The sequence below is a fragment of the Dama dama genome, chromosome 2, assembly GCF_033118175.1.
Source record: "Dama dama isolate Ldn47 chromosome 2, ASM3311817v1, whole genome shotgun sequence".
NCBI lineage: Eukaryota > Metazoa > Chordata > Mammalia > Artiodactyla > Cervidae > Dama > Dama dama.
Genome location: NC_083682.1, coordinates 22571074 through 22592296, shown reverse-complemented (window position 1 = coordinate 22592296; position 21223 = coordinate 22571074). Strand labels below are relative to the sequence as shown.

General features: G+C 45.9%; 1 protein-coding gene across 11 annotated transcripts in view; it reads right to left on the bottom strand.

Moving 5' to 3' along the window:
* Positions 1-15409, bottom strand: part of MSANTD2 (Myb/SANT DNA binding domain containing 2) — a 37110-nt gene extending 21701 nt beyond the window's left edge. For 9 of the 11 annotated variants that reach the window (XR_009697028.1, XR_009697030.1, XR_009697032.1 and 6 more), the window contains exon 1: positions 14822-15409. Coding sequence is in view for 6 of the 11 variants with exons in the window: in XM_061167527.1 (XP_061023510.1) it covers positions 14822-15334 (513 nt within the window). In the remaining 5 variants the exon portion in view is untranslated. The remainder of the gene's footprint in view (positions 1-14821) is intronic. The other 2 variants (XM_061167424.1, XM_061167434.1) reach the window with 1 other exon arrangement.
* Between the last annotated feature and the right edge of the window lie 5814 nt (positions 15410-21223).

Sequence of the window (21223 nt, the reverse complement as noted above, 5' to 3'; positions counted from 1 at the left end):
GTGCTGATCATGTGCGGCCACCTCTCCAGTGGACTCTGAACTCTGTGCTTAGCGCCTGTGGGAATGACAATGGAAGGATAAGACCCCCCTCTGGGCAGGGGAATCTTGAAGAAGAGAAAACAGACACTAATCACCCCTGCCTCCGGACACTATCTATCAGAATGTAAGCACAGGCTTATCGGTTATTAACTATTTGCAATGTAACTGCGGGCTTATTGATTATTGACTGTTTGAACACATAACACGTGAATGATGGGGTTATTGTAGTTGTATTTACCCTTCCTTTGTTTATGTAAGTCTTAAGGGAATTGGGGTAGTGGGTTTGGACGCGTACACATGGGGTATAAAAGATTTTCACAAATGCTGGTCAGGGTCCTTGGCTAAGAGGAGACTCTGCCCTGGGCCTGCCGGTGTAATAAACTGCATCCACTATCTGCATTGTCCTTCTGAGTGAGTTTGTTTCCCGCAAAGCGTGGCTATAACATTTGGTGCATTGGCCGGGAAACTCCTCGCTTTGAGGAGACAGGTCTCATTTGAGGCCACCCCGAGGCTTTGTAGCTTGAATCTCCTAGAAGGGGGAAGGCGCCTTGCCCCTCTGGAAGGATTCTGCTTCTCAACGCCCGGACCTTTCACGTCAGCAGGTAGTGGACGGCAGCAGGGGAACTGAGCGCTCAGGTGAGGAGGAACCCACCCGGCAGGGTGGAGGAGGGGGCCTGACACCCCCCTGGGAGGGACTAGAAGGAGCGGGGACCCACAGGAGCCTGGAATAGGCAGGCGGCGATTGCTTGGTACACAGGTCGACGAGCGTGCTAGGGTTTAGGAAGGAAATTTGTGAAGGTCATTTAGGAGGTGTGTCCACGCCGTCTCGGGGAAAATTATTACCAAGCTATCGCCAGGGGATTCTTAGGATAGGAAACTGGTCCTATAGGTATGCTCGTATTCTGCCCTCCCCCAGGAGGTGTCCTGTCTGCTGTGAAATTCTTGACCCCCTCGGAATTGTTGGGCTAGAAAGAGGGGGATACCGAAGTGAGTATGAATTGGCTTTTCTGAGGATGGCCTGGGACATGGGGTATTTAACCCATCTGTGTTTTCATTCGCACCTGATCAAGCCCACCAAGGAAGAATGGACTTTAAGGGAGAAACAGTCTTGGACCATGTGATGTCTGGTTCAGCTATGCTGACTGGCAGGTGAAGACACGCCGATCCCCCTTCTCCCTCTGGGGTCTGGCAGGTAAGGCTCTTCTCGCCCCAATTAGGAAGAAGGCACAATGGCAATTTAAGTGTCACTGAGTGGAAATATCAGAAGTACATAGGGTACTGAGAACTTCGTAGACAGAACGAAAAGGAAAAGTAGAAGAAGGTCCGAGAAGGTAAGCAAGATGGGGGAAAGTGAATCTAAGGCAACTGTATTGGAGTGCATGATTAAAAATTTAAAGAAGGGATTAGGAAGAGACTATGGGGTGAAGATGAAGCCTAACTGCCTCCACATACTCTGTGAGGTCGAATGGCCCCCTATGGGAGCAGGATGGCCACCAGAGAACACCGTGAACTTAAAAATAGTGGAAGCAATCTATACAGTAGTCACAGGAGAGCCAGGACACCTGGATCTATATCCATCTATTGACTCATGGCTAGGGTTAGCTTGAGACCCTCCTACTTGGACAAGGTTCTGTATCCAGAAGGGAAAGGGAAAAATATTAATGGCACAAAAATTGACTAATGATAAAAAAGGAAATTCTACAGGATTTGGACGGGGATGACCTGACCCCTCCCCCATGCTGGATAATGACACGCCTGCCTCCCAGTGCTTCACCAGGACTGGAGGCCGCCTTAATGCCCGATCCAGGGCCAGGTGAAGTTTCTGCAACAGCCACTGCTCCTCTGCCAGCTTTCCCGGAGTTCGTAGAGCCGCCGTTTGGGCAGGCTCTGATCCCGGTGACAGAAGCCTCTGGGCAACACTTCCAGGATCCGGCTCCAACCGAACTGCCCAAGCTATACCCGCCTCTCCTGGTGAGTACTGACAAGAAGGGGAGGGAGATGTTGGAATTAAGCAGAGACTGCGCTCTGCCAGAGAGCCGGAGGGAATAAAAGAGAACAGACAAGAGACTTACAGTGCTAGCTGCTGCTCGGGAAAAGTCTATCTCGGGCCCTCCGGAAAACCTCATCTGCCCCAGGGACAGGACAGTCCTTCAGCCGGTCCCAAGGGAGGCCCTGGGCCTGTTACAGCCAAACCAGTGTGCCTGGCGCCGAGCTTTTGGCCACTGGAAGAATGAATGCCCTAAGGCAAGGAAGAGGAAGCTCCCGCAGTTGTGGGGCTTGCTGACCTGGAAATTAACTAGGGCTGCTAGGGCTCAGAGATATCAGGTCCCTGAGAGCCCATGGTAACCGTAAAAGTGGGGGACCAAAACATTGACTTCATGGTGGATACAGGAGAACTGTCAGTAGTAACAAAACCTGTGGCACCTCTGTCCACAAAGACTACCGCTGTAACTGGGGTATCGAAAGAAGAGATGATTAAATCGTTTTGCCAGCCCAGAAAATATCAGATGGTGGGGGGGGGGGGGGGCGCACCAAGTGATTCATGAATTCCTCTACATTCCTGAGTGCCCAGTACCCCTGTTGGGAAGAGACTTGCTCTCCAAACTAGGAGCACAAGTGACTTTCTCCCCTGAGGAGAGGCCCACCTTCTGGACGGACTCTATGACTTATTTGCCCTCTCTCTCAATACCACCCCAAGATGAGTGGAGGTTGCATGAGCCTCTGAAGGCAGAACCGGGTGGGCCAGAAGAGCATGAGGGAGCTAACTCAATTATTCCCTGAGGTCTGGGTGGAAGACAACACCCCCTGCCCCCAGGCTGGCTAAACATCATGCCCCAGTGATAATGGAACTCAAACCAGGCACCATCCTGGTTAGAGGGTGCCAGTACCCCCTATGGATGGAGGACTGAACCGGCATATTGCCCAACATCAATAGATTGAAACAAGCAGGCATTCTGGTAGAGTGCCAGTTGGCTTGGAATACGCCAATCCTGCCAGTCAAAAGGGAAGGAGGACAGGACTATAGGCCTGTACAAGATCTCAGGCTAGTCAACCAGGCTACTGTGACTTTACATCCCACTGTTCCAAACCCCTATACCTTACTTAGCCTCCTCCCACCAAGGACTAAAGTTTACACTTGCCTAGATCTCAAGGATGCCTTCTTCTGCATACGCCTCGCCCCAGCCCACAGCCCATCTTTGCCTTTGAATGGGAAGATCCAGTGGGGAGCACCAAACAACAGCTCATCTGGACTCCCCCACAAGGGTTTAAAAACTTCCCAGCCATCTTTGGGGAAGCCTTGGCTTCTGATCTGGACTCATTCCATCCAGAAGAGTGTGGATGTCAGCTCCTACAATAGGGGGATGACCTGCTGCTGGCTGCCTGAGACCAAGGAAAAATGCTGGAAAGGGACAAATGCACTGCTCCAGCTGTTGATGGAAGCAGGTTACCGGGTGTCGAAGAAGAAGGCACAGATCTACAAAGAGGAGGTAAGGTATCTGGGGTTTGTTTTAAAGGGCTCAAGGTTCCAGACCCTAACTGGGTCCTATATACTGATGGCACTAGCCTGATAAAACAGGGACAACAGCTCTCGGGTATTCCAAAGCGGAAGGGGCCATCAAGACTGAAAAGAGAGGGTGGGAATTGCCAAGTGGCAAATTATTGGTACTGGAGGAGCTGGCACACACTCTGGTAAGCCAAACACACCAAGCGACCCACCTAGGCTATGCTGCCTGCTCACAGGTTAATGCTGCCTCTTGGGTATTCAGACAAAAACCTCCGGGTATTCAACTGAAAGGCACACTGCCCCTTGAACACCTGGGAGTGGACTTCACTGAAATGAAACCTCACCGACACTACCGTTACCTGCTGGTCATGGTATGTGCATTCTTGAGATGGGTAAAAGCTTTTCCTACCTGGACTGAAAGAGAATCAGAAGTATCCCGGTGCCTGATTAGGGAAATGGTTCCTAGATTTGGAATTCCTACCAGCATTGGATCAGGCAATGGCCTGGCTTTTGTAGCTGATTTAGTATAACAAGTAAGCAAAACTTTAAACCGCACACTGCATATAGGCCCAGAGTTCTGAGATGGTGGAATGAACCAACCGGACACTTAAAGAGACTCTCCAAGTGGATCAGAGAGACTGACTGCTCCTGAGTGGACTTGCTCCCAATGGCTCTGCTCAGACTCAGGATGACCCCACAGTCCCAAGACTATTCTCCACACGAAATTGTGTATGGGAGGCCTCCTCCCATAAGAAAACAGGTGTCAACAAATTTGCCTCAGGTAAGGGGGGATAGGATTTCACAGCAGATGGAACTGGGTAAGGTAATAAATCGGGTAACTAAGTTTGTACAAGAAAGGGTGCCGTTCCCCCTTGGGGAACAGATTCATGAGTTTACACGTGGTGACCAAGTATGGGTCAAAGATTGGAAACATGATTTGCTAGCCCTTTGGTGAAAGGGCCCTTATGTTATTCTAACTACCCCTACTGCAGTTAAAGTTGCAGGTATTGTCCCTTGATCCATCACACCAGAGCAAAGAAGGCATACCACGCTGACCCTGACCCGGAGGACGCCGAGTGGACCACCCAGAAGGACCCCACTGACCCACGGGAAACCAAGATCATTCTGAGGAGGAAGAAGAAAACTAGGTCCCAGACGAGCCCTCTACAGGATGGAGCTGGGTAAATGACTCCTGCTGCTCGGCCTCACCAATGCAATTCTGAACTTGAGTATGTGGGGCTATGCCCCTGTCAGTAATAGACAGACTCCCCTGGTGGGTATCGTCACTCCGTTATGGGGACTTTAACAACAGAAAGGAACTTTCCTCTCTCTCACCAACCATAACCTTTCTTTGCCCTCTGGTGTTAGAAGAAGCCATCAATGGGCCAGGGACATAGGGTTACATTTAACATGAACACCAGCCTTATGGAGATAACAAAGGCTTATACCTCATATATGAGAATTAAGGAGGAAAAGGGCTCCCTTACAAAAGGGGGACAGGCCTCCCGGTGCCTTGAGCAATACTACCAGGTCTGGGATGAATATTTCTGGATGACTCCTGAGAAAGGACAGTTGATTGCCCCTGCTACTATTTGCTGGGAACAAAAAGAACAGAAAGTTGGATTTGGAGACCATCCCCTAGACCCAAAAGAATTGTTATTTGTCCGCTGAACAAAGTAAACAAATCTTGGAAGTTACCTATCACCCCAATCAGTCTGCTCAGTGGCCCGGTTCCGACTGGAAATATAATCCTGGAATCCGCTGGGTAGCCCCCAATGGGACCCAGTGGCTCTGTGGGCTTAACTTATGGCCATGGTTACCAGTTGGCTGGGTGCGGCGTTGCACATTAGGATTTGCTTTCGCCCATGGCAGAATTAGGCCTAGCCTACACCAGCCTCCAGTAAACCTGCCTTATCTGCATGCAAGATGGACACGATCTGTGTTCCAATGGTATGACTATGTTGCTGCCTTGTTTATACCCTCTGTAGGGACAACGGATATCATGGTTAAGGTAGAGGCCTTAACTAATTTCATTAAACAGGCCCTCTTAGACAGTACTAAAGCCATTCAAGCTTTGAACGAAGAACAGATTCAGATGAGGAAGGCAGTAATTCAAATTAGGATGGCATTAGACATACTCACAGCAGCCCAAGGAGGGACTTTGGCGAATGGTGTGCACATCCCTGACCTGTCTGAAGATGTATCTGCTGCCTTGGAGGATATGCAAAATCAAGTGAAAGCCATGTCTAATGAACTGTTGTTATAGTAATCTTGATCATACTGCTTTGTGGGCCCTGCTTCCTACAATGCCTCGTGAATTTTGTAACCCAGAAGTTGATAGCATTCTCTCATGTGGGTGGCAGGAGGGCTAAGGTACAATATATCTCAATGAATGATGCTCGTTATGGAAACTAAGAGCATCAAGAGAGGGGAATGAAGAAGGAATTCATAGGGCCTGGACTCCATCTCAGGCCTGTCTGTGCTGATCATGTGCGGCCACCTCTCCAGTGGACTCTGAACTCTGTGCTTAGCGCCTGTGGGAATGACAATGGAAGGATAAGACCCCCCTCTGGGCAGGGGAATCCTGAAGAAGAGAAAACAGACACTAATCACCCCTGCCTCCGGACACTATCTATCAGAATGTAAGCACAGGCCTATCGGTTATTAACTATTTGCAATGTAACTGCGGGCTTATTGATTACTGACTGTTTGAACACATAACACGTGAATGATGGGGTTATTGTAGTTGTATTTACCCTTCCTTTGTTTATGTAAGTCTTAAGGGAATTGGGGTAGTGGGTTTGGACGCGTACACATGGGGTATAAAAGATTTTCACAAATGCTGGTCAGGGTCCTTGGCTAAGAGGAGACTCTGCCCTGGGCCTGCCGGTGTAATAAACTGCACTCCACTATCTGCATTGTCCTTCTGAGTGAGTTTGCTTCCCGGAAAGCGTGGCTATAACACTACTACTTCACCTCCTGTGTAGGTTTCTGCAAGGAGCCTCTAAAATATCTTAGTACTTTCAGTCTTAGCCTTTCCAATTCATTTTCCACCTGACAGCTAGTTCGAGAACCTGAGGGAAACCATGTTACTCCCCAGCTGAAAACTCTCTATTAAGTTAGAACAAAGTCCAAACTCCTTGGCCCATCCTCTGACCTCTTGTTTGTCTCCAGTCTGATTTCTTACCACTTCCCACCTCCTTTCACCTTCCCCTCAAGCCACAGGTTCTAGGTCTCTAGAACTACACAAGATAAAACATTTCACGAGAACATCTGGGACATGACCTGTCCCAAATGATGTTTCTGGAGTTTTGATACCTTGAGTCTAAAGTAGCACAATGACTGAAAAAACTAAATGTCACCTCATTCTCTTCTATTCCTCTTCTATCTAACTGCAGGTTCTGGCCCATTAGCAGGTTGGTAATCAATTTTAATGAGTTGTGGGCACCTTTCTCAACACCCCACATGGGAGATGAAGGGATAACCAATCAGGGGAACAGGACCTGTTCTGGTGCAGAGGATTTGGGGCAGTGAGAGGGTGACAAGGGAGACAAGGGTGGATGCAGAGCTGCTACAGGTTAGAGGGGACGGTGCAGGTAAGGGATGTTTGAGGACCCCCAGTTTGGGGGAGGGGTACTAGCTGAGCCCTAGGCACAGTGCACGCACGTGATAATGGGGAGGTGTTGCTGCCCCCACCAGGTGTTGGCACACCTCAGTGAGGTCATGTCAACAAACCTAAATCATCCCTGGTCCACCCATACCCTCCCAGAACATGTCACTGCAGCTGTGGAACCTGTAGGAGAAAGACTCCAGGCCCTACCTCTATTCTGTGAGCTGTTGGTCCCCTGGAAGTGAGTATTTAGCCTGTCTCCCCTTCCCCCAGCTCCTCCATCCTGCCACCTCAGCGGTGTGGCCGGCGTAGGGACCAATGTGACCCTGAGCGGCCAGTCCCCAAGGAGTAAGCCTGCTACCCAGTCCAGTGGGAGTGGTCACCCCCATCCTCCCAGGTTTTCTTGGCACCTGATTTAGGTGAGGGAATTTCTGGAGACAAATGAGAGTGTGGCTGGGGTAGAGGAAAGATGAGGACCAGAGGGACTGGGGTGCAAGGGGAGGCGATGCTGAAAAGCACTGTGGTGGGGGGGCAGGGGAAGGAGGGTGTGGGGAGGGGGCTGAAAAGAGAGACCTTCCAGGTACAGACACATGCTGTAGACTATGCCACTCAAGAGGTGCTGGGGCTGGAAGATCTGGGTTCAAGTAGAAAAGAACCAACCAGAGTGTGTTGCACAGTTAAGTATAGCGTCACTATGTGAGTTAATTAAGTTAGTATTTGTAAAGCGCTTAGAACAGTGCAGACACACTCTAGATGCAATATCAGCATTACTGTTTTGTGAAATGTGCTTTGGTTACACATACACAAACATCTATTTATGCTCATATGTGTATGCCATGTGAGTACCAGGCCACAGGGTAAAATACATTTCTTCTGGTATGTTCAAAAAGAGGAGTGGCTTTGGTTTTTCTCTCTAGTATATAAATTAAGGAATGAGATATATAATGGATATAACTGCAATTCAAACTATAAAAAAGTTACTTATGGAAACATAAATTTCTAGAACTGGTACATCTGCTGTTGTCCCAAACCAGTGACTCCACCCTTTGACCTGGTCCTGGATGACACCCCCCCACCAGTCGCATGTGGGGTCTAGGGCATACCTTCATGCACTACAGCAAATGGTTTTTCAAGTGAAAGGCATGACTTTTTAAACAGGTTGTAGCACCAGGAGCTTAACGTCCACACAATCCATAGACCATGCTCACAATACTGGAACTGGTGCTCTAGTATCCTGACTCCTTCTTCCCTGGGAAGGAGACTCTGACGGTAAATGATATACTGCGCTAAGTCAACAGCCTCACACAGAAAGCCCTCAAGTATCTGTTGATGAATAACAAGAAAAAACAAAAGAAAGTTCTTATTTCAGACCTTAGTATTTAAAGAAACCCTGTGATGAATCTGTCAGATGAGTGTGATGAAAGGGAATGGGTAAGATTTCCAAGTCCTCCCCAGATGCCTGGCCTTTAGCCAAGAGTTAAGTTCCAAATCTCTCCTGGCTCCTCCGGGCAGTGGAATTTCAAGGGCCTGGGAGCTCTACATCAGCCAAGAAAGAAACAGAAAAGATGCTCAAAGTTCTAAATTAGGGGTCTTTAATTGTAGTGCCCATATGCCTTCTTTAATGATTGATCAAGGCACCTTAAACCTTAGGGACTCCTGTCATTCTGTCTTGTATATGTTTTTTAGGCACGAAGCTTGGCTGCTGAATTTAGAATAGTCAAAGGAATACAGGTTAATCATACTGTTTAAGTATAAGTGGAATATTGTGGGATCATCAACATTTTCAAGATATAGTTGATAAAACCTATAGATACCAGTCCATCCTAAAAGAGATCAGTCCTGGGTGTTCATTGGAAGGAAGGACTGATGCTGAAGCTGAAACTCCAATACTTTGGCCACCTCATGCGAAGAGTTGACTCATTGGAAAAGACCCTGATGCTGGGAGGGATTGGAGGCAGGAGGAGAAGGGGGTGACAGAGGATGAGCTGGCTGGATGGCATCACCAACTTGACGGACATGAGTTTGAGTAAACTCCGGGAGTTGGTGATGGACAGGGAGGCCTGGCGTGCTGCAATTCATGGGGTCGCAAAGAGTCGGACAGGACTGAGTGACTGAACTGACTGAACCGATAAGAATTTGGGGTGAATCCTTCAGAGTCAGAGTACATTATTCAGTAAGTGTCACATCAATCTCATCTCACTCACACTAGATTTAATACGTCCTATATCCTGTTCTGTCCTGTTATTTGCTCAGTCATGTCCGACTCTTTTCGACCCCATGGACTGTAGCCCACCAGGCTCCTCTGTCCACAGAATTTTCTAGGCAAGAATACTGGAGTGGGTTGCCATTCCCTTCCCCAGGGGATCTTCCCCACCCAGGAATTGAACCTGAGTCTCCCGCGTTGCAGGCAGATTCTTTACCATCTGAGCCACCAGGGAAGCTCCCATTAACGTCCCATAAATTTTAAAACACATGATGAAAAAATATTAATGTCAGCTTTCAAATGTTCAAGAGATCGCATGGATTTCAAAACTCTTTTGGGAGTACACAGCAAAAAAACTGAACACTATAATCCCAAAGCTGTTCTGGTCAATGTAATAGCCACTAAACTTACTTATTTTGTTAAGTTAATTTTTATTGGATTATAGTTGCTTTACAATGTTGTATTAGTTAAATATAAATGAATTAAAATTGAGATTAAAAATCCAGTGGCACAGTCACATTGGTCACTTTTCAGGTGTTCAATTACTGCCTGTGACCAGCAGCTATTGCACAGTCGCTGCTAGACAGTGTAGATATGTTTTGCCCCAGTCAACTGAGATTATAATACTTTATTCCTTACAGGAAAAGCTCCTCCTCCTACAATGGTGAACCATATCTCTTGACTGGTCAAGGTTCCTCCTACTCAGGGGTAAAGCAACAGGAAGGGCAAGAAGAAAGAACTTCCAACAAGACCCCCGCCCCCTAGGAGGTCTGAGGGTGTAGCCAAGAGAATCCTTTCATAAAATAAAGCCTTCTTTAATATTCTGAATAACAACTTTTACCTATATTGTTCAATATGGTAGCCACTAGCCACACGTTGCTATTTATAATTTAAAATGTAATTAATTAAAATGAAACACAATTAAAAATTCAGTTCCTCAAGCACACTAACCACATTCCAAAAGCTTAATAGCCTTTGGCTAGTGGTTCTTGCCTTGAACTGCAGCAGATATAGAACACTTCCTCATTACAGAAAGTTTTATTGAACAGCACCGCTTTATACTATGGATCTCCTCATTTTTTTTTTTTCCTTTTTTTACATATCCTCTTAATGAAGGATCCAGAATATTTCACTCTACTTTCCAGATCTCCCAAAATGCCAGGAAATAAACTCAGGTGCCTATTCACGCACAGTTTTAAGATGTGCTTACTGGAGTCCTCACCTCCAAAACCAAAAGCCTAAATATACGTTTGTATGGCTGGGAGTCTATTCTTTCAGTATATATATCAAATCTTCATCAGATTCAAAAGCAGACAAGAAAACTGGAACACACAAGTTTTCTGGTGGCAAGGGCTTGGGAATGAAAGAAATGGAAGGAGATAAATCTGACTAAATCTTTCATATGAATACTTTTGAGTGGCAGACCACATTCTGAAAAACCTTTCAACGATAATGCAGAAAGTCTGGTGTGCTAACATCAGAAAAGTCCTTAGAGACAGGCAGTCTTAAAATGTTCACACACGGACAACAGTATTTGCGGGCTCCAAGTTATCTTTGCCCTATTTGTTCTCACAGGACAGATAATGACAAGTCTTGATAGTTACAGCGAAAGTTCAAATATACCACACTGTGATTTGTCTCCTAAGTACAATATTTGTTCCAAAGATTACGATGAATTACTGATGAATATAGATCAAGACAATGTCCCTAAAAAGTTCATCATCTTGCTTGCTAGGCAGAAGACTCCCCACCACTTATAAGTTTATCTGATAAACAACCAGCACTGACCCAGCAAAGACAAGTTCTTTAGGTCATATGATCACCTTGCATTTCATCTTCAGGTAGAGCCAGACTAAAGCATCTGTTTGAGAGACAAAAAGCCAACTCTCAAGAGCCAAATTTTTGGAGAACACCCAAAAATATGGGACTTGAGAACGAGTTTTACAGGGCATCGATTAACTGACTTAAGTGTGAATCCGGCATCTGGCTCCGAATTCCAAGTAGGTCTCTCAACTACTACAGTATGGGCTGTGCTGAGCCCTCTTCCTCCTTTGAAGTAAGTCATCACACTTACGGTCTGCTTCTGTCATTCGAGACTAAGTACTACACTGCATACCACCCCCTGTGTTGTCTGGTACAGCTTTTTAACTCTTAGGTGTGGGTATACAAATTTCAACTACACTGAAAGCTCTTGGACTCTGTATTACAGTTCTTCTCTCCACCAAGCAGACAGTAAACACTGAAGCATTTAGAAAATGGAGATGACGACAAGGCAAAGAAAAGGAGAGAAAACCACCCATTTGTTTATCTGACTCCAAAATTAGGCTGGAATTGTTAGCAGATTCATTTTCTCCTGGCAAACAAACAGAAAGCAACAAAACTTCAGAACCAAACGATACCAAACATGTGTAGCAAGCCAGTCTCAAACACACCCATTTTATCCAAAAAACTGAACAAATACCAGAAACAGGACATGTCAGACTTTGCAGCAATTAAAAAAAAAAAGTTTATATCTGACTTTAAGTTAAAATCCTGTGCACTTAGAAATATATATATTCGCTTGGATAGTATTTAAAAATAGTACTTTGCCAGCAAAATCCAAGAGTCACCATATGACAAGGTTGTTACATCAACATATTGAAACTATGATTCAGGGGAAGTTTCAGGGAAAAACTGAAGTTACTATATATCATCCTTCCTTTCAAACTTAGAAGAAATTATTTACTGGGTCTTCATAGTTGAATCTTGATAGCTATTTAAATAAATCCATTGGACCAGAAATGTAACTGATGCACATGGCGCTCCTCCCCAGGAGCCTCTGATGTGAGTTCACATTTAACTGAGCTGCATTATTCTGGACAAGATATACCTCCACGTCCATATCTCACTGAACTACTTTGTTTCTATTTTGCAAATTCCAAAGCAAAAAGGATTGTTGAATTTCTTTTTGTGGTTCTCATTAACAGAATCAAGTGAAAGAGATCTCTGAATTACTTGTTCTAAATTGGCATTTCTGAAACTGGGATTGAAAGATTTATTTCAGGGGTTTGGGATGATTCTCTGAGAATTTCCTAAGGTTGCCTTTTGATTTTCATAATCATAATCCGGAACATAATCATAAACATCCACCTCATAACTGTGTAAGCCTATGATTTCAGTGACCACGTGTGTATCTATGTTTAAGATTACATTCATCTTAAGTCTCCAAGAGGGACAGAGTTTAGTTTTTAAGGAAGTATTTCTCAAATTGGGTTTCAAAGTCTATGTTTTGAGGTTAAAATCTGAACACTGCTCTAGATTTTTATACTTTCCAACATTATCCTTCAAGGCTTTGTTTATTTGGTGAATTTAATATGTATCCAGTGCCTACTTATGTCCTAGGCACTGGACATACTATTGGGAATAAGAGATCAGAACTTGTCTTTATGGAGCTTATAATTCCGATAGGAAAGACCAATGCTATTAAAGAAGTCTGGTTCCTTGGTTGAAATCACACTTAAGGAATTGTTTACTTAAAAAAGAAAACAAAAAACAGTGATCTGGTCGCCTCACCAACTGCTACTGTGGATTAGAGAATCCATCATCAACATCCATATAGTCTCAAAATATTCTAAGAGCTTGAGGTCAATCTGATCTTATCTGCTTGGAGACAAAGAAAACCATCCACTTTTGAAAATTCTTCAGAGAAGCCCAGTCTCCTTTCTTTGCTTTAGGTTATGCTTCTCATAACTGGACAAAGACGCAACCCAACTAGAGATTTCCTGGCTTTTTGAGAAACAATTTTATAATCAGTGAGATTCATAAGCAGCTTTGGATAACACCCTTTGTCCTTCTGATTGGGAAATTTCTATGGACAAAAAAAAAAAAAAATCAATGAAGCTAAAACAATTACAAACGCCTAAAGGGCACTTCTAAACCCAAAAAAGTTCATGGATAGAGGCTAAACAACACAATGCAAAAACTCCCCTAAACTTAACCTTAACAACCTTGAATAGAACAAGGAATGAGATTCAGAGAACAGTGGCTACTATTAGCTACTATTTATCCTATCTATAAACTATTACTTTCATGACATCCTTGTCTAAAATGGAGAGGGAGGGGAGCCCAAAGATAACATGTTATCAGGTAAACCAATCTAATTTTCTAATTGAGAAACGGGTGTCAAGATTCCCTAAAAATAGTTAATAGGTTTGAAATATCTTGGTTTCTGGACCAAAGTTTCTAAGCCACAATGTCCTCAAATGAACACTTGAGACAAGATCTCCAGAATTTTGGAGCCATCTCCTTCTCCAGTGTGAGTATGACAGTTCCTACTGGGTTTTTTACCCCACCATGGAGTTCCAAAAAAGTGTCAGCCCTGCCAGAAACGAAGCACACTGATCCTGTAACTCTGAACAAGTAGTAGTTCCGTGAACAAGGGGTAAGTCTTCTACCAGAATCTTTTAGCAGACACTGCGAGGAGGGCACCAACCAACTTACCTAAAAAACAACTCGATATCTGCCAATACTACAAACCTGAACTCCCAGATTAAAAGTCAGCAGGAACAGAAAACAGTAACCGACTGGAGGTAACATTTCCAGCCCAAATTAAGTCTCTGTACTGAAACCTTCAGGTACACAAGGATGGCCAGACGCACAGTGAGAGCTTCACTTGTCACCACATCCGGCACAACAGCTAAGGCAGGGAAACACAGGCTTTCAAGAAGGAGCTTCGTCAGAAACACTGCAGGGCCTCAAGCCAACGTAACTCTGGAGGCAACACACTCAAATTTCGGACCAAGTATCAGCCAGACCAACTTTAACTGTGCCCTAACTCCACAAAAACAATACAGTATCTGGCTACAACCGAGCCTTTCCAATTCTCCAAAGCATCTCAAGACTTGATCGCCCTTCGAGTTAGAAGCAAGCTCAAGGCAGAAGCAAGACAACTGACACAAAGGCCATCGTCTGAAGGCGCCTTTCGTACGGCTCTGCCCCTGCCACTCACTTGAAAATTCCTAAACTGGGGGGTAGCGGGGGGAGCTCAGCACCCCCCCCCCCCCCCGCGTCTATCCCTGCTCCATCCCGCCCCGGACGGTAAGCCTCAGCCTGGGAGCCCCCCGGCCTGGAACAAAGCGAGGGGCCCGGGCGGCGGGGGCGAGAGGCGCCGGCTGCATGGGACCGCCGCCGGGAGCACAATGCGAAACTACCAACTTCAGAGCGCAAGAACATCCTCGATTGGCAAGAGAGAGGGGCGGCGGCAGGCACGCCCAACTTCAAACTCAGAAAACCTACGGGCTGGCGGCCATCTGGAAAAAAAAGCCCCCCCTTCCCAGGGAGAGAAGAAAAAAAGCGGAGGAGATGCGAATGGCCCACCGGGCCCCGGAGGGGAGCCCTGCGCTCAGACCGGCCCCCGCCCCCGAGGCCCGCTTCCCCGCCTTCTCTCTGCCTCTGGTTTGCTGCCCCAGGCCGGGCGGCCGGTTACCTTGATGCGCTCCCGGCACTGGGACGGGGTCCGCTCGTAGCCCAGCTCGGCCAGGGCCCGGGACACGCGCTCGTACATGGCCGGCCCGGGGGCCTTGCTGCCGAACACCGTGCCGGCTCCCTCCAGCTGCTGGTACCGTGCCTCCACCAGCCGCTCGTTGCCCCACACTGCGATGAGCGCGTTCGTCTCTGCCGGCGTCCACGACATGCCCCGGCAGGCGGCGGCGGCGGCTGCCGCAGCCCCGCCACCACCGCCGCCACCAGGGGAGAAGGAGACCGAGGACGAGGCGGCGCTGCGGCCCCCCAGCCCCAGCCCGAGACCCCCGGACGCCGCTGCCCCCGAGCCCGCCGCACTGCCCGGCCCGAGCGGGGAGGCACCCCGAGGCGTGGAAGGGTCGGACAGCGATGGGTTTCCGTCGCTCAGGCCACCAGGAGAAGCCGGGGAGAGCACCTCCATCTTCGGGATTTTTAGCGGCGAGTTGGCGGGCAGCTCCGAGCCACAGGGCGCAGCCATCTTCCAAGCGGCCGCCGCTGCACCGCCCGGAAGTGACGCGCCCTCACATCCGGCCGCCCCGGACTCCGGGGCTGCCCTCGGGCCTGGCTTGCTGGCTGGCGGGCGGCTGCGGGCCCCGGCGGCCGCTTGGAGGCCGCCCGCCGTCCCCGGCCTTTCTCCGCGCACCTGGCTGCGGCGCGCGCTCCTCTCCCGGGGCGAGGGGCGGGAATGAGGCTCGCCGGATCCCCGAGCGGAGGAGAAGGGTGGGGGCATGAGGGCGCCGGTGTGAGGAACAGATTGAAACCTTCCCACTTCCTCTCCAATCTCAGCCCCCGGGAGGAGGGGTGAGGCCCGCGAGGGGGCCCGGAGTTAAGGAGGACTTGACCATTTCGCTCTCTCGTTCTCCTCCCTCGGCTCTGCCGCTCCCCTCTTCGGAACTGGCCTCGGGGTGCAGGGGCTGACGCCCCGGGCGGAGGCTGGGGAGCCCCGCGCCAGGCTCAGCCAGGAAGGCGCCGAGGCTGCTGGGAGAGCATTCCTGGGGAAGACTTTTAAAAAGCATCTGGGAACCAGGCTTGGTTTGTGCTCTATAGCTTTTCGAGACTCCCAAGCGCAGTATTTGAAGAGCAACTCCTATTCCAGTTCTATTTTCCAGTTAGTCTGGATGGGGGTGACGGTTTGTAGAACAGTTAGACGTCTTTATTGCGCTTGCACGATCTGTCTACAGCTTAAATGAGTATGAACTCCCAGCCTCAGCAGAAAAGTTACTTTCCCATACCGTTCTCCATCTCCCTAATTGGGAAGTTACATCGTTTTTCCTACAGTTTTTCATACTCTCCAGGGTAAGGCGACGAAAAAAAGACTGTCAGTTATGATGGCTCTTGTGACCTCCAGTAATTAGTGGTAATCGTTCCATAGAGTGCTGCAGTTTAATGAACGTTAAACACCCCGAGCCCAATACATCGCTGTTAGCTATTTCAGTACTCTTCAAAGCCAAACATCTAATCTTAGATGCTAAACTTGAAGGCCCCAGCTGGTTGTTGTTGTTGTTTTTCAAATATAAGTAAGCTATGCAATGGTTTTTTTTTTTTTTTTCTTTTAATGGCAAATATATGTTAGGTTTAAAAAAAAAAAAAAAGCTGAGGTCAACTTCATTTTAAACTTAAAATCAGGGCTTCCCTTTGTGGCTCAGTGGTAAAGAATCCACCTGCCAATGCAGGAGCCGTGGGTTCAATCCCTGATGGGGGAAGATCCCACATGCTGTGGAGCAGCTAGGCCAACCTGCCACTGTTACTGAAGCCAGGGCCTCTAGATCCTGTGTGCCACAAGAGACGCCACCGGAATGAGAAGCCCACACACGGCCAACTAGACCTCCTGGGCTCCTGGCAACTAGAGAAAAGTAGTACAGCAAGGAAGACCTGAGCACAGCCAAAAACAAGCTCAGAATCACCCCAGAGAATGACAGGGTTGTCATTGGAAAGCCAAAGGAATAAGCAACAGGGACAAAGTAGAGGAGATAATTGTCTCTGTATGCCATTTTAAAATGTCACTGTACTTCATAAGATAGGAATATGAAGAAACAAATTCATTTATGCTATCTCTTCCTTTTTTTCTAAGAAAAAGTTACAGTCTAGTAGATGTATAACTGATTCCTTTTGCTCTACACCTGCAACTAACACAACAATGTAAATCAACTCTCCTCCAATAAAAATTCAAAACTGGGGTGGATGGGAGGGAGGCTCAAGAGGGAGGGGAAGTATGTATACTCCTGGCTGACTCCTGCTGTTATAGGACGGAAACCAACACAATGTTGTAAAGCAATTATCCTCCAATTAAAAAATTCAAAGCAATAAATTTTTCACATCTTTCAAAGTATATATATATATATATATATATATATATATATATAGTCTAGCACCACAGTTAAGAGTATGAATTCTAGACTCAGAAAGCCTGGCTTCAAATTCCAGTTCTGTAACCTCAGCCAACTTATTTGCCCAACCTTTTGGTGTCATGGTATCTCCAACTGTAAAGTGAGGATGACCTCACAGCATTGTCATGAGAGTAAATGCATTAATACAGATAAAACTCTGCCAACGGTTCCTGGTTCTCACAAGCATGTGTGAGCACTGGCTGTCACATCACTTTGCTTGTACTCTAGTTAATCTAATCTTCCCCCTTCACTTCCTACTTCTGGTTTTCAGTGTTCTCATTCCCAACTCCCTCATGGGCTCTAGTGGAATCTTAGACACCTATGAAAGTAAAACTCACTCTCATTTAGCCCAACAGTAATTTTTTTTAATGTCAAGGTGTATCGTGTGTATGAAAGAGAAAGAGTGAGTGAAAGTTGCTCAGTCATGCCTGACTCTGCGACCCCATGGACTATACAGTCCATGAAATTCTCCAGGCCAGGATTCTGCAGTGGGTAGCTGTTCCCTTCTCCAGGGGATCTTTCCAACCTAGGGATCAAACCCAGGTCTCCTTCATTGCAGGCGGATTCTTTACCAGCTAAGCCACCAGGGAAGCCCTGATGAAAGAGAGTGATGTGCCTAAAATCGTACATGAAATCAGAAACGCCACAGAGTTTTAAAATCATTGCTTCTCCCACTCTTATTTTTCCACAAGCCTGAAAAAAAAAAAGTTCCCTCCTATTGTTAATTCTGGATGATCCTCAAATCACTCTGACTCATGCAGGAAGCCTTCCTAGATAAAGTGGGTTGACTGAGAAGTCTCCCTTCCCACTAATTTCTGTTTTAGACATTATTTCTATATATCCCCCCCACCTTTTATTCCAACACCCATCAGTCTATCCAATGAGAAAAGCTTGTATCAAAAATAAAACTTCCAGTAACATCTTGAAGGTAAAATGAAGCCAATAATGTAAAAGCTATTAATACATATTCCATTCTATAGTGTAGAAGCACTGCCATATGATCACTAGGATCATGTGACCGTGGTGTTGGCTTCTAGGAGTTGTGTAATATACTTGTTCAAGACTTCATGGTTCAATCAGGACTTGTGGAATGGCTGCTGCCTTTGAAGTAATTTGCTAACACCTTTTATTGTGGATCTAAATGGTAGTCATAAGTAGATAAAAACTTATTTGAGAGATAATGCATGAAATGCCTCAAAAATAAAATAATGTGCAAAAGAGTACAGGACAATACAAAACTCCTGCCTGTAAGCGATCCACTAATCTCCTTTAACTGTATAACCCCTCATCCATTTCCTCAACTGTTTGTTTTCCCAGCTTTTTAAAAAATACTTACTATATTTATTTTTAATTATTTGGCTGTGCCGGGTGTTAGTTGCAGCGTGTGAACTCTCTCGGATGTGGCATGTGGGATCTAGTTCCCTGACCAGGGATGGAACCCTGGCCGGTCGCTACCTTTGGAGCTCGGAGTCTTAGCCACTGGACCACCAGGGAAGTTCCTTCCCAGCTTTTCTATGAAGCTTTCCCTAATGTGTCAGACAGAAGTCCTCCATCTGATACCCATTCACACAACTTGGCACTTCACATTAACGTTTTCTGTTTCAGAAGCTTAGTTAATTCCGTTGCGTTCTCTCACTGTGTTTTATGACTCAGTGTGTTTGTTGCTGTATTTTTTGCCCTTCATATTCCACATCAAGTCCTGTTACCTCTAATTCTAAACTATTTCCTATATCTGACTACTTCTCGACCCTGGTCCAAGCCTCTATCTTGTCTTTACTGGACAACTGGACTTCCTGCTTACATACTTGCATGCTCACACAGTAGCCAGAGTGAACTTGGTATTTTAAAACTTTTTTCTTGTGAAATATAATGTATAGAGAAGTACATAAAGCATGCATATACAACTACTAAATGAATTTTTATAAAACTGATACTATATGACCACATCCAAGACAGTAAATAGAATATAGCCAGCACTCTAGAAGCTCTACCCTACAACCCCTTCCCAATGTTAAACTCTATCTTCCTCATAAAAATAACCACTATGCAGGCTTGCCCTTCTTTACAGTTTATCGAATGATTGAAAAAAGTGAAAGCGTTAGTCACTCAGTAGTGTCTGACTCTTTGCGTCCCATGGACTTAGCCCACCATGCTCCTCTGTCCATGGTTATGCATCGCTAAAAGTTTTCCCCAGTTTTGAAATTTTTGGAAATGAAATCACATGTATTCTGTGTCTGGCTTCTTTCATTCAATATTATGTTTTCAATTAAGATTCATCTAGTCTGTATGAGGCTGCAGTTTATTCATTTTTGTTGCTGTAAAATACTCTGTTTTATGAATATATCACATTTTATTTATCCATCCTACTGCTGAATCTTTGGGTTGTCTCTAAATTAGGATATTATGAATAATGCCGCTACAAACATTCTTGTACATGTCTCCCAGTGCATATGCGCAAGTATTTCTGCAGACTATATACCTCCCCCTCCCTTCTTTCCTTCTTTCTTTCCATGTGGATACATAATTACTCCAACTCCATTTACTGAAAAGACCATCCTTTCCTTCTTTTACAATGCTATCTTTGACATAAATCAAGTGTCCATATGTGCATGAGTCTATTTCTGGGTTCTTCTATTACGCTGGTCTGTTTATTTTTCTATCTGTGTTCCTCATGGCAGTATCACACTGCCTTAATAGCAGATGACACAGGCTTTATGATAAGTCTTATATCAAGGACAGAAAATCCCTCTTCCACTTTTCTTCTTCCTCCTTCAAGAGTGGCTTACTATTCTTGATCCTTCACATTACCATATACATTGTTAGAATTAGCTTGTCAAGTTCTACAGAAAAAAGCTGTGGATATTTTGATTGGCATTGCACTGAAACTATGGACCAATTTAAGAAAAACTGACATCTTTATAATAATTGGTCACACAATCCCGGAAAATAGTAAATCCATCTATTCAGTCTCTAGGTTCTCTCAACAGAGGTTTGTAGTTTTCTGCATAAAAGTCTTACATGTATTTTTGTTGGATTTATTTCTAGGTAGTTGGCTTCCCTGGTGGCTCAGAGGGTAAAGCGTCTGCCTGCAATGCAGGAAACCCAGGTTTGATTCCTGGGTCAGGAAGATCCCCTGGAGAAGGAAATAGCAACCCACTCCAGTACCCTTGCCTCAAAAATTCCATGGACGGAGAAGCCTGGTAGGCTACAGTCCATGGGGTCACAAATAGTCGGACACGACTGAGCAACTTCACTTTTTTTTAGTTGGTATTTTCAAAACACTCTTGTATCATTTTAAACACTTAATTTGCTAATTGTTTTTGCTGTTATATAATAACACAATTGATGCTTGCATGTTGATTTGGCATCTTAGTAATCCTGACAAACTGACCTTTTAAAATTGCAAATCATTTTGTATCATTCCCTTGTTAAAAACCCACCAATGGCTTCCTATTATAAAAATATGACCCAAAGTCTTTGCCATGAGTATGATGGTTTTAAAACATGCATGCATTCTAAGTTGCTTCAGTTGTATCCCAACTCTTTGCAACCCTATGAACTGTAACCCACCAGGCTCCTCTGTCCATGGGATTCTTCAGGCAAGAATACAGGAGTGGGTTACCATGTCCTCCTCTAGGAGATCTTCCCGACCCAGGAATTGAACCTGTGTCTCTTATGTCTCATGCATTGGCAGGCAGGTTCTTCACCACTAGCGCCACCTGGGAATCCCAGTTTTAAAACATATCCACATATTATTTGATGCTCTTCCAATAAGAAGTTGAATTTTTGTTCCTTCCCCTTGGACCTGGGTGAATCTTTGTGACTACCTTGACAAACCAAATGTGGTGGGAATGACATTGTGTGACTTTAAGGCTAGGTTTGGAAACACCCTGAAGCTCTTGCCAGTTTCTGCTCTGAAAACCTTTAGCCACCATGTAAAAAATTGGGCTAACGTAAGTTAAGAGAGAGAGCGCCAAGGA